This window comes from Cervus elaphus, chromosome 33 (genome assembly GCF_910594005.1).
Source record: "Cervus elaphus chromosome 33, mCerEla1.1, whole genome shotgun sequence".
Lineage (NCBI taxonomy): Eukaryota > Metazoa > Chordata > Mammalia > Artiodactyla > Cervidae > Cervus > Cervus elaphus.
This window is the reverse complement of record NC_057847.1, coordinates 44229919-44244089: the sequence shown is the minus strand read 5'-3', so window position 1 is coordinate 44244089 and position 14171 is coordinate 44229919. Positions and strand designations below refer to the sequence as shown.

At 34.1% G+C, this 14171-nt stretch overlaps 1 protein-coding gene across 3 annotated transcripts in view; it reads left to right on the top strand.

Moving 5' to 3' along the window:
- GALNT13 (polypeptide N-acetylgalactosaminyltransferase 13) overlaps positions 1-14171 on the top strand; it is a 602015-nt gene that overhangs the window by 418237 nt on the left and 169607 nt on the right. For all 3 annotated transcript variants that reach the window (XM_043894707.1, XM_043894705.1, XM_043894704.1), the window contains exon 9: positions 13028-13208. In XM_043894707.1, the coding sequence (XP_043750642.1) occupies positions 13028-13208 (181 nt within the window). The remainder of the gene's footprint in view (positions 1-13027; positions 13209-14171) is intronic.

Sequence of the window (14171 nt, the reverse complement as noted above, 5' to 3'; positions counted from 1 at the left end):
TATAAGTCTCTATGGTAACTACTGCAGTAAATGTGCAACATCTTAAGCTATGATTATACTGTCACTGTTGGTGATGTCTGTCTTAAGTGCATGATTACCAATCATTTTACTGTTGTTCTAGTCAACCAGAAATGTAGTTAAAAAAGGAAACCAATTATGAGATTTATTTAAATAAGGCTGAATGATTTCAGCAATAACTGGTTCTAGATACCAGCAATGATTCTTTTGAGGGTGTGAAATAATATTGAGGGAAGATTGATCCAACTGTTCAGAATTTGAATATTAAGTATCAATAAGATTGAGTTTTAAGTACCATTGAAAAGGTAGTTGGAGATTTCTAAGATTTTTAAATTACCTGTAAAAATAGATTCATCTTAATAGATTTCATTATATCTGCAGGAATTCGAACTTGATTGATTACAAATTCTTAAAATATTTTATTATCAAACTAGCTACTGGTTTATACTAGAAATATGCAAAAATTGAAATAAAAATTGTGGTGTAGCATTTCTCTGTTGCCACCATGATGTGCCTGGATACTAAAACATGTTTCTACATGAGTTCCTCCATCGTCAAAGATTTGATTACACTTTTCTACTCGTTTTGTTATTTCATAGTTCAGCAATATGCAGTCTTGGTCTTATATATTTTCTCCATTTTATTTGGTCAACCAACAATCTATTTGTTTTTTAATTTTATTTTTTATTGAAGTATAGTTGAATGCAAAGTAAGACCTCATAGTTTTACTTATGATTTTACATTCTGCATCTTAATTGGTAAAACAACTTTATATTCTTTTATTTGGGTTTGAGAAATCATCTTAACTTCCAGAATTTCTGAATTAAGATAGGAATATAGAAATTAACTGTTTAAGGGTGAAATATCCCACACTAACCCTGAAATGATGAGTGATAATTAGACCTGATGAAAACCTAGTGCTCCTTGAGCATTTTTCTGACTTTGCAAGAGAAGACCCCAGGACCTGCAAGCTTTCTTGTCAGTTTTGAGGAGCAGAATGGAAACTCTTGACTTGTTAAGGTCATAGAAAGTTAAAAGTATATCTGAGGAAATTGAAAATGTGCTCCAGAGTGGAGGCAAATTATTGTGTAAGAAAGGTGACAGACTTGAAAGTTAGGTTTACAGAACTTATAATTAAATGAGTATATAAGCATGGATATTTGCCAAGAAAGAGAATACAGAGGGCAGAATAGCAAAGCATGTCCTTAGGTAGCACATACATTTAGGGGTGGGAGAAAAAAAGAGAAAGTGAATGCCAAACCAAAGCTGTCAGGAAAGAAGAAATATATATCAGAAGAACTTAGAATGTAATGGTGATTGTCAGCATGTCAAATGCTGCAGAGAAGTGAGAAAGAATTATGAAAGCTCATAAAAAGCTTCATGTGCAAATTTAGATGATAGGATCAAGAAAAATACTAGAATGTAAGATGTCAAGAAAATTGAATTGTAAAGATACATAGAGAAAAGAAAAACTTTTTAAAGAAGATTCCCAGTAATTAGGGAAGAAAATGCATAGTAACTTAAAGGGTAAATATGATCAAAGTAATTACTTTATATTTGTTATTCTTATTTTATCATAGATAAAGTAAGATGTAAGCTGATAGGATTTTAAAATCTAAGATATAGTGAAGAAGAAAGAGGAAGGAACAACTGATCAGATTAATGCCTACAGATATTGGAAGAATATTCTAGATATGGTAAAGTACCACTTTTTAGTTTACAGCACAGTTTTATGCTTATTGTTTCACTGTGTTCTTACCAAAGCACTGTGAATGAGTATTGTTGTTGTTTTCTAGAATTAGATGTTTTGAGTTGCAAAGAAACAAAGTCATGCAGCTAGAAGTTGTCAGGGCTGAGCATCAAACCCACACCTTTTGCTCCCAGTCTAGCGTTCCTCTATATGAGTTCTGGATCTTAAGGGCAGGATTTAGCTTTGGAGAGTTGACTCTCCCTCCTAAAATAGAAAGAAACAACTAAGGCTATATGAGATATTTCAAGGTAGAAATGAATAGAAAGTTGGGTCAGCTTCTTTGAGCTCAAGAAGAGTGGAAAGCAACAGATTATCTACAGAGAGGATGGGGTTGATATTGGAAGCTTGGTAAGAGGAGAAAATTTTGGATTAAACAGCTTCTTCAGCAAGCACCTGAGTGAGCATTGATGTTCTCTATGAAACAATCTTTAAATGTCATAAGAATGACGTGTTGCAATTTTAATGAAACAGAGATGAGGAAATTATCTTCACTGTGCTTTCAGCATCAGATCTGGAGAAATAAACCATGTGCCATCTTCTTCTGGTTTGTGACTAATAAGTCAAGTAATAGTCTAAGGGTTGCTAGTTCATGTTTCCTTCTTAATTCGTCTTCTCAAGTGTAATGTAACCTATGTTGACCACTACCAATTTAATTTAAAAAAATAAAAAACTGTCAAAGTAGAGTATGACTTCCCATCACAGTATTTGTAATGAGTTCTTCATATCAATATGGATATTTTTATATGTTTCACTTTTATCTGACTAAAAATTTTACAACAAAGAAAAAGATATCTGTAAGGTGATTTATGGAAGAAAAACATAGTTTTCCATTCATGGCATTAGAGTTTTATATGTGTTCTCTAGGAAAAGGGACACATTCTGCTTCTTTATCTGAAGCAGAACTTATAACTTTGTTTGAAAATATCTCAGGTCCTTAATACGAAACAGAATGTCTCCAGATGATTAAAAACCAGGAAAAGAAAATTCTGTCCATGAAGGGATTATGGTTAGAGTGAGTACCTCTTAAGACAACCCTTTTCTTGTTGGCATGGGAGACTGCTCTTAGCTGCAAATGCAAGCTGATGACTGGACCTTAACGTGCCTGGTTCTTACACTCACAAAACTAGACTGGCCTGTGAACTACTTGAAGATAGAGAACCATGTTTTATTATTCTTTCTGCATGCCCCAGAGCCCAGCATGGTGCTTGACACAAAGTCAATGGCTAGTAAATATTTGCTTGGTAAATGCCAGCCAAGTCCCGAGGGAAATTGCTTGCGAATTGAGAGGTCATTCCCTTGCCTCATACTGATCACAGGCCTTCCACTTGAAAAGTGCTTAACCACTTTGCAAGTTATATAGGAGGTTCACTTAAACTAAAATGTTATAACTGCAGTCAGGGGAGGTGGATGGTTTACAGATGGAGAAATTCAGTAACTGAGGGATAACTCTTTTTGGAGGTACCAGGTTTTCTTCTCCTTCTGCATCCAAGTTCTTTTTCTGTATCTTTGTCATTCATGAAAGAGCAGGAGATGTTGATACACACTGTTGCTTGATGCCCAGGTGGTCTACTGATATTCAGAGGTGACCGTCCCGGCATGAATTCTAGGGCAGGACCACACAGCTGTCCTGAGCTGCTCTGTGACAGCTAGCAGCGGATGTTACTGATAATTGACAGGCAGGCAGATCATCAGACATGGGAGGACAGCAGTGTAAAATGTAGAATATATGACCCAAACCTCATTTAATAATCACAGACCTTTTCATCTAGTTCTCAAAAATCTCATCTATATGCAATTTTCCACAGTTGAAATTTATTTGTAGGATTAATTATACTACAAGGAAAGCATAAATCCCATTAATTCTAGATTTTTCTTAGTAGTCCCCTTCAAAGCACTAAATATTCCAAAACCTCCAGTATTATCAAACTTTAAGATTATTGATTATTTGAAAGATGAAAAAGTATCAGTGTATCACATAGCTCTTGTGCTCTTTTTTTTTTTTTTTTCATGAATTATCTGCTTGCAACCATCTATACTAATAGAAAAGCAATACTTTTTTTATAAATATTAAAAGTTTGGTACTAATTTTCTTAAGCAAAACCACCTTATATTACATAGGATTTTTAATATCCGGTAGGCTACTTGTTGTTCTTCATTTCTTGCCTGCTATATTCACAAGTTATTTGAGCAGCAATTGGAATATTTGCTATAACACAATCAAGACTGTGTGTTGCTCTGTTGATCTAAAGGAAAATTGAGAATTTCTGTAGTATCATCAATCCCAATAAGATGTGGGATAATGACAAGTAACAGTTCTCCTGATGCCAGAAATTTCAGCGGCCATGATGTGTAATTCTGAAGGTCAGAATGCTCTGAGGTGAAGAAAGTTGTTGAGAGGCAAAAAGTAATAGTAGAATTTATATTATAAAATGTTGGCATGTGTGCTTTAAAGGTATTGTTACTCTTCATGTTAACTGCTGAGAATGGGTGCTTGTGTTTGAGAAGAATGGGAGACAAGGTTAAAAGGACTCCATCTATGACCACAGCTACCTCATTATACTTGTGATACACAGTGGTTCATACATAGACTGCCTAGTTCCTTTTCAGAACAGTTCCTCCATTTCTAGTCACACCCAGGATAAGCACACCTTTTCAAGCTTCTGCTCTATTTTCCTTCTCTCCCTTCCTTGTGCCTCATCCCCTACTCCTTAGCCCCCAAGAGTCACTTGCTAAGTCTTTGGCAAAGGAAAAAGATAAACTAGTTTGGGAGATTTCCCTTTAGGAAAGTCATTTCAGGATTAATGTGTTATGTCCTGTATGAAGTGAGTATGTATAAGAGGTCCATTTTGAATTTGGGGCTTTCAGGAAGTTCAGTTCTAATTTAAGATACAAAGTATTTTATAAAGGAAAGTAGTTGATAAATAGGTTGTTTTAGAACCAATATGAAATAGTATGCTGCTGCTGCTGCTGCTAAGTTGCTTTAGTCGTGTCCGACTCTGTGCGACCCCATAGACGGCAGCCCATCAGGCTCCCCTGTCCCTGGGATTCTCCAGGCAAGAATACTGGAGTGGGGTGCCATTGCCTTCTCCATGAAATAGTATAGATTCAGATTAGAATTTTCTACATCTCATGCCAAGGTGAAAATAAAATCTTCAAACAAATTGCTCTAATATTTGGATATTTCTTGAAAACCTCTGGAGATTGAAAGTGATGTGGTAGTTTTCCTTGCCTTTATAACATCTGTGACATTTCTGAAATAGAACTATCAAGTTTGAGAAGAGAAAACACATTGATTGCCTCATAATAAGTTTTATAACCTCAGACTTTCTGCTATCCAAAGAGTTCTAAGACTTCTAAGACAGCTAAGGTAAAGTAAGCTCACCTTAAAGAGGAAAATGTTGAGAGTTTTATCATTGCCATCTAAAAATCTGGTCTCTAAAAGTGTCATTTGCTCCATATAAGGAGATTGGTCTGGATCCTAGAACTCCAAAAGAAAGCTTAATCATTATCAACCTCTCTTCCTCTTTTACATGTGAATTTTCCAAGGACTATCAAGATTAACTTTTTTCACATTCTACAATCAGTTTTTGTCTATTTCAAGTTCAGAATCTGGCTTTCCAGGTTTAAATCTGATGCTTTCTTTTTCATAAAAATTATTCTATTAAAATTTAAATTATCTATTACTGGATAGATACATTAGACATGTTGAATCTGTGATCTCTGGCAACAGCAGCTTTAAAGGCCACAGCAGCTTGATATACAAGAGTCTTCATCTTGAGATATGATGATAATATCAGGATGTGACTTGAGCTCTGGAAACCTCTTCCAGACCATACACCATGAACTGAAAACTAGGTTATGAGACAAACCAACCAATTAAATGAGACATTTATCCAAATAAAAATGACTATGAAGAATAGCTTACAAGTTTCTTGTCACGAATGAAATAGAAAATGCCTACTGAGCCCCTTCTGTCTGCCCCTTTTGAATAATGACTTCCATGCCTCTTGTGTTTATGCCAACTTATCAAGGATCACAGTGCCTTCAGGATCTTACTGAAAGCTCTTTTAGACTTTGCTTCAATTATAAAAATGAAAGGATTTGTCATCGGTCTACTTGAATATGTATAAACAAAGTAGAGAGTTGAAGTGCTGACAGGGATTATTTGATACAAACAATGACTATAGAGTGATAGGTGAAAATTGAGTCATAGTATCTTGTTTCAGTTGTCCTTTTGCCAGAAGTAAGAAAATAAGAACTTGTGTTCCTAAACCCACTTTATGATAGGCACACATTTGTGTATACTGTCTAATTTTCCAGGTTTCCCTATATCAATATTAATAGATCAGTTAATATATATCGAGAACCAGTATTTTAAGCAATTTTAAACTTTGTAAAACACCAATATAGCAGCATATTTAAGTTGTGATTTTTTTTTCCACCGTGTGAATTATACCATTTACATAAAGTAAAGTATGTGATGATGATACTCAGTTTCATAAAATAACTTTCATGTGATGCTGAAGTTCAGTTTCATAAAGTGAAATGTGTGATTTTTTCTCAAAGAGATAATTATGTGGTTGGGGAGATAAGATTAATATATATATTTTGTATATATGCATGTAAATATATATATTTTGCTTAGAGTCTCAGTAGTGTCTGACTCTTTGCAACCCCATGGACTTCTCCAGGTAGGAATACTGGAGTGGGTTGCCATGTCCTTCTCCATAGGATCTCCCCAATCCAGGGATCGAATCTAGGTCTCCCGCATTGCAAGCCGATTCTTTCCCATCTGAGGGAAATTCCCATAATTCCCACCGTGTGAATTATACTATTTACATAAAGTGAAACATGTGATGATGATACTCAATTTTCATAAAGTGACTTTCATGTGATGCTGAAGTTCAGTTTCATAAAATGAAATGTGTGATTTTTTTTTTCTCAAAGAGATAATTATATGGTTGGGAGATAAGATTTATATATATGTATATGTGTGTGTGTGTGTATATATATATATATATATATATGCTGTGCTTAGTCTTTCAGCCATATTCGACTCTTTGTGACCCCATGGGCTATAACCCACCAGGCTCCTCTGTCCATGGGGATTCTACAGGCAGGAATACTGGAGTGGGTTGCCATGCCCTCCTCCAGAGGATCTTCCCAATCCAGGATCGAACCTAGGTCTCCTGTATTACAGGCAGATTCTTTCCCATCTGAGCCACAAGGAAAGCTATATATATTTCATATATATATATGTATATATATATGAAAGTGAAAGTCTCTCAGTTGTATCTGACCCTTTGCGACCCCATGGACTATACCTTCCATGGAATTCTCCAGGCCAGAATACTGGAGGGGATTGCCATTCCCTTCTCCAGGGGATCTTACCAAGCCAGGGATCGAACCTAGGTCTCTCACACTGCAGGTGGATTCTTTACCAGCTGAGTCACAAGGGAAGCCCAAGAAAACTTGAGTGAGCAGCCTATCCCTTCTCCAGGGGATCTCCCCAACCCAGGAATCTTCACCAACTGAGCCACCGTGTGTGTGTGTGTGTGTGTGTGTGTGTGTGTGTGTGTATAATGTATTTATATCAATATACATACACTTAAATATACATGCACACACATACACAAATATTTATCAAGATGCAAAAGTATACAGAAGAGCTAAATGAGGCAAAGTGGAATGATATAAGTAGTAAATGTTATGAATCAGTGAAAACGGAGATCAATGAAAGATAACATAGTTAAGATCTGTTTACTGGTAGAAAATGTATATGAAATAAGTTTATTAGAGAGCACGTGATACATAAGGGAAAGCACATACATTAATTCTTAATTTTAATCCCCCAAATTATGTCACATTATTGAATTTGTTTCCCTTGCCATCATCACTCTGGTCCAAGTCATTCTCATCTCTTTTCTAGATGATTATAATAATACCTTTATAAACCTCCCCTATTTGCTTTATTCAAATTCATTTTCACATAAAAGTTTAGTATTGTTATGTGTGCTGCTTCCCTTGCTCCTCACAACATCCTCTGGGGTAGATTCTTCAAGTCTCATCTTATTACCCGAAACCAAAGCACAAAAAGATGACTTCACCCAGCTAGTGGATGTCAGAGCTAGGGTACAGTATCAGGAAGTGGAGCCTACACATTCAGCCATTGTGCTGTGTGTCCTTCAAGTATGTTGTGGTGGTTGTTATTAAGTCCATGTTAAACAATGGCTTTGTGCCAGTGATAGATAGTATGTAGGTGGGTTGAGGGGTAGGGGGGAAAAACAAGCACCTGCATGAATTTGGCACAACACCTGTAAAATTAGAAACAATACCAGCACTAGAACTGACATTGCTAAATTGGAGCTTATGAAGTTTATGAACCTTAATTAAAATGTCACTGATGTAGGTGCCAAAAAACATGAAAAGAGTAATGTATGTTAGTTAATTGTCTTCTATCTAGGGGAAGAAAATAAAGTATGTTATCAAATGAGCAATGGGTATTTTACATTTTGATTAATAACCTTCTCTATCATCAGAATCTCATAAAAGTATTTGGAAATGAGGGTAAGTAAACAGCTAACTTCAATCCTCTGTGCATAAAAGGACAGTTTGTGTTTTACACAGGGGCAAATTTCTTTGAGATAGGTAATATACAAATATTAATCTTTTAGAAGCCGAGGAAATAACAATCAGATATGTTCAATGGTACAAAACAATTCATGCATCACATATTCATGTGGATGATACATTGTTTTATTTAGTTTAAATTTTTTAGACATTGTAAATAATTTCAGAGAACAAAATTCAGTATTCTAGTTGGAAACTAATTGGCTATTCTTTTAAACTTCTCACCTAAACCCCTAGACATTGATATTACAGTTCTAAAAAGAGGCAGAACTCACCAAAATTTGACTTTTTTAAGAAGAAAGAATCAGCTAATAACCTACAGATTTTGCTTTTCCTTGATAGCAACAACAATGAATGTTAAGTAGTATACAAATAACATTTTATTTCTTTCCATATGAAGTGTCAGGCATGGTGCTTAATAAGGACAATCTCATTAAGGTCTTAGGAAGTAGTTATTATTATCCCTTATTATCCATGTTTTCTAATGGGAACATTAAAGTCTTGAAGACAAATAATTTTCAAAAGTATATATAGATAGTAAGTGAGAGAGCCACTAGAAAATTATTTTTGCTTATTTCTAAGCCCAAGTTCTTAATGGCCCTGTCACACTCTTCCTTTGTTTTTCCTTCTTTCTTTCCTTTCTTCCATCCATCCCAAATATTTTTGAAGATGCACTAAGGGAAATTATCATAGTCATTAAGGACTCCACTCAATTGGAATTTTCTCCACTTTAATATTTAATCATATAGTTTTCTGGAAACTGTTGATTTTTTAATTATTTCACATTACCCAAATGTCTACTAAGTACTTGGTAACTGTCTGGTCAGTTAAATATTTTGTTTTTATGTAAACTAACTGGGGATTATCATGGTTAGATATCAGCTTAATTAATGCATAATGTTATGCTTTTCTACCTTGATCTTTTTATTTCCATGCAAGTATGGGGGAGATGCTTTACTTAGGAATTGCAATATTAATATTTCTTTACACATTCTTTGAGCACAGATGGCAATGGGGAAAGTATGCACTTTATTCCAGGAGTCAGTAGAGTATGACCCACAAGCAAAACAGGCCAATATTCACTGAGTATGGAACAGTTACTTCTCTTGTCTCTCTTAAATATACTATAGAAAGCTGCCTCCATCTGTGAGAATCCACATCAGGGACAGGTTTTCCTTGTGTCTTGTAAATCAGCAGTCATTACTTCATTCAGTTCAGTTCAGTCGCTCAGTCGTGTCCGAATCTTTGTGACCCCGTGGACTACAGCATGCCAGGCCTCCCTCTCCCCAAGGTTACGCAAACTCATGTTACTCAAACCATCGAGGCGGTGATGCCATCCAACCGTCTCATTCTCTGTCTTCCCCTTCTCCTCCAGCCTTCAATCTTTCCCAGCATCAGGGTCTTTTCCAGTGAGTCAGTTCTATGCATCAGGTGGCCAAAGTATTGGAGTTTCAGCTTCAGCATTACTGCATTATGCCTATTCATGTACACATGAAGTCTTATTGCAAGTTAGAGGACAACCTAAAATCGGCACTTTCATGTTACGAGTGAGAACACTGGAAATCTACTTTCAAAGGATTTCAGACTAGATATTTTACCTTTCTGTGTGCATGCTCAGGGCATAGAAGCCATAAGCCTATAGAACCAGGGTAAGACCAAGAAGTGGCAGAGTAGAAATAAGTGCCCTCACACAACCACAATGCTAATCCAATATTTGCAAAAAAAGAGAAATTGGAAACCCTGAGGACAGTTGTAAATCACTGGTTTGTTTGCAACAGAGTTTATTGCATAGTCTGAATTTTAGTGAGTATACAAATTTAAAATGTTATTTTTTCTCCAGTTGTTGCATCATGCTCTGAAGAATATTCCTGTCTAATCTAACTTCATTTAGAACAGATTCTATATATTTCTGGTCACTTTCAGTTATTAAAAATACTAGTAATGTTCAGCTTAAAGCTTTGATTTAATTCACAGTGCAGTGAAAAACCATTGAAGGATTAAAGCAGGGGAAAAAATGACAAGATTAAAAATTTTAAAGACCACTCTAAAAAAAAAAAAAAAAAGACCACTCTGATTTCTGAGCACAAAGCAAATTATGGAAGAGCAATAGTGAAAGTGGAAAGACAAGAGTCTGTTACAGTTGACTGACAAGACGTGTTGATGATTAGAACAAGCATGATGGCAGTAGAGTCAGAGATGGATCTGTTGAGAATTACTTTATAGATAACACCACCAGGATTTGTTAATGGAGGAACCATAAGTGATGAAAGAAAAAAAGAAATCAGTGATGACTTCTAGGGATTTTTGGGGGGTTGGGAGGAGGAGAGAAGGGGAGTTATGTTGTCTTTTTTGTTTTGTTTTTTGATTGACTACCTGGTGAATAGTGGCTCCATTTATTGATGGTTTAAAGAAACAAAAAAAAAAACTGAAAGAAAATAATACCCGCTTGACAGGTGGAGATATATCAACAATTCTACTTCAGATACATTTAATTGGATGCCTCTGAGTCTTGCAAGAGGAGGTATCAAGTAGATGTTTGGATACACAAGTCTGGATCCCACAGGAGAAGTCTGGGCTAAGATGTTACTGTTCAGGTTTTGAGTATTCAGATCATACATAAAGTAATAACAAATAAGACCACTGAGATAGCAAATAAAGAGTAATGCCAACATTGAAATAGAAATTTAGAGTGAAAATGTATAAATAGTGACATAGTAGGATGGAAAGCAAGCGAATCCAAGAAAGGAGTCTGCTAAATATTCATCAAAGGAAAAAATTGTGATTTTCATTATGGCAATTTTGTGGAACAACAGAGATAAACAGCATTTCACAAATGAGTAGGAAAATGGATGAAAATCGAGGAAGGGATATAATATATATCAATAAATTTTTATATTAATTACAGTGAAGGGAAACAGAAAAAGATATGTTGCATGGGAATATAAAAGGGTGAATTTTTGTTGTGTTTTATAATTTTTAAAGTTTGTTTATCTCTTTTAAATCTGCTTGAAAGATAGGTTTTAGAAGATACTATACAAAGATAGGCATAATCTAATAATGAGGAAAGTAATTGATGTTTCAGGAGAAAATCAAAGGGAGGACTAAACCAGTAGTTAAGACAGACTTAAGGGATATGCCCTAGACTGACATGCAAGTACTGATTTGTCTTTGATAGGAGAGGAATCAACTTTCTACATTTTAGTAGACAAGGAAGAATATAAAGAGGTATGTATAATTACAAGAAAGTATATAGAATTTTTGCTATAAAGATGAGAAGGTTTCTGATCAGTTAAGTAATTTGATTATTTAAGAAAGAACTATCCTGTCTTTCTAGGAGAATGGTGAATTCCATTCCTCTTTTCCATCATTTCAGTGTTGGGTTGAAACATATTTTCTATTAGCAAGACACTGCTTAAACAATTAAAAAAATGAGAAAGTATAGATTGTGCATGTAATGTGCAATTAGTGATGAGTATAATTTAATTATCATTTTTCTTATTATAGAAAAATTAAATGTCTCCTACTGCTACCTAAGACCAATAGCAGCCCTCTTCTAAGATGAATATTACTTGAGGGATCTGTAGGAGAAAACTTTTTCTTTCAAAATAAGAATAATGTTATTTACAGCATAAAATTGAGTCTTTCCAATTAAAACTAGCAATAATTATGAGTTTTATTTATTGGGATGAATAAATGTATATGTGTATATATATCTATAGAAATAAATGTTTTTTAATTTATTTTAAATTAAACAAATATGAATTTTTTTAATGATAAAAGGTACAATTCACAAAGAAGATAAGCATCATAAACCATAGACACTTTAACAAAAAAGAAAGAAAGGTTTTATGTATACTTAATACCTAACCCCAACTGAAGAGTAAATCTAGGATACCAAGAAATATATGGTATATGTCTTTCAAGAGTTTATAGTTTTAATGAAGCAATAGTGAAGTTAAAAGTTGTTTAAATTACATTATAATACATTCTTAATATAAGTGTGTTTAAATTACAAAAGTCACACAATACTAAGTATCCCCATAGAGCTTCCTAAAAGAAATGATCTTAGAAGTGGGCTTTAAAGGTTACATACATGTTGAACAGATATAAAGGATACTTATCATATTTTAACAATAACCTAGTCAAAGGCCTAAGATACAGGAGATATGGACAACTGAAAATGAATAGTTACTTAGAATTCCAGGTGGTTTGGTACAATAAATTGATTTTCTCCAAATCAAATTCAGTTACTGAGCATGGCATTCATGGCATTCATCATATACAAATTCACTTACTAGAAAATTTTGAGTATCAAATGTGTATTAAAGAGAAATTAGGTTAGCTCTAATACCAAACTAAAAATTTGGTAATCTAATAAAGGCATGTAAAAATAATTCCATCTTACTTCCTCAATTCCAATACTACAATATTTAAATATATCAAATCTTCCAAATTAGAAGCCTTTGCCAAACCCAGGTATACTAGTTCTACATTTTATGTCCATCTGATGTTTGTTTGAACCACATAAGATCTGAAGATTTGGCCTTGACTGAGTTAGCCTCAGTTGCTTCTCAGATGGTATTATTGCATTATCTACAGTGATTATTGTGCGATTGCTCTCTCTTCTAGATTTGGCAGTGTGGAGGCTCACTGGAGATTGTGACTTGTTCCCATGTTGGTCACGTTTTTCGGAAGGCAACTCCCTACACGTTCCCTGGGGGCACTGGTCATGTCATCAACAAGAACAACAGGAGACTGGCAGAAGTTTGGATGGATGAATTTAAAGATTTCTTCTATATCATATCCCCAGGTAAGCCATTCTGACATCTTTCTTCCTCTGCAGGGGAAAACAAAGTTTTAAGAATGCTGATTATATGTTCCATTATTGCCGTTATTCCATTCTTTAAATAAGGTATTGTTTATCACTGTAATATTGTAGAAGATTGTATTTGAGAAGTTGTCCTGTGAGGTGAATTTTGACCTAAAATGAGAGAGACTATTCTTGTTGCAAATGCCTGAACATTCTTTTTTCATTTGTTTCTTTATGAGTACAAGTATTATACTGAAAAAAAAAAAAAAAAGAAAGAAGCAAGCAATATACAGGGAGAATTTAATTAACATGTATCAGTAAAATTTAAATAAAGAAATTTTAAGTTTTTATTTCTATGTTTCACACATAATGCTGACTGTGTTGCTAAGAAATGTTTTTAATGTTTTTTTTGTTTGTTTGTTTTTAATGTTCTTACAGAGATTTTTTTTCTGTGTTATTTTCTTAAAATACCTGAGTAGGGAGAGAGTGAGTGATTTCCCACAGGAACAAGATGGAAAATTATGCAGATATAAAAAATACTTTAAAGAATATTTAATAACAGTAAATTACTCATCTATGCATGTGAAAAGGCAATAATATATGACAATAATATAGCATCCTACTTTAGTTACAGAGTAGGATAGATATGGAAATAGAAGTAGGATATCACTGGGTAGTGAGGTTATGAGTAATTTCATTATTATATTAATTATAAAATATTAATTTCTATATATTATAAATTTTCTTTATAATACATAATATTTATTTTTCAAAATTGATTGAAAACAAATTTTAAAAGAAAACAAATAATTGAAATATTAAGAGAGAAATATTTTAAACCATTTAAAAGAGAAAAAATAAATCATTGTGAGAAATTCCATTACTGGATGATGTAATTATGAGTGATTTCATTCTTTAAGGTTTTCTAGAATATCTCCAACAGCCATATTGCATAAAAAAAAA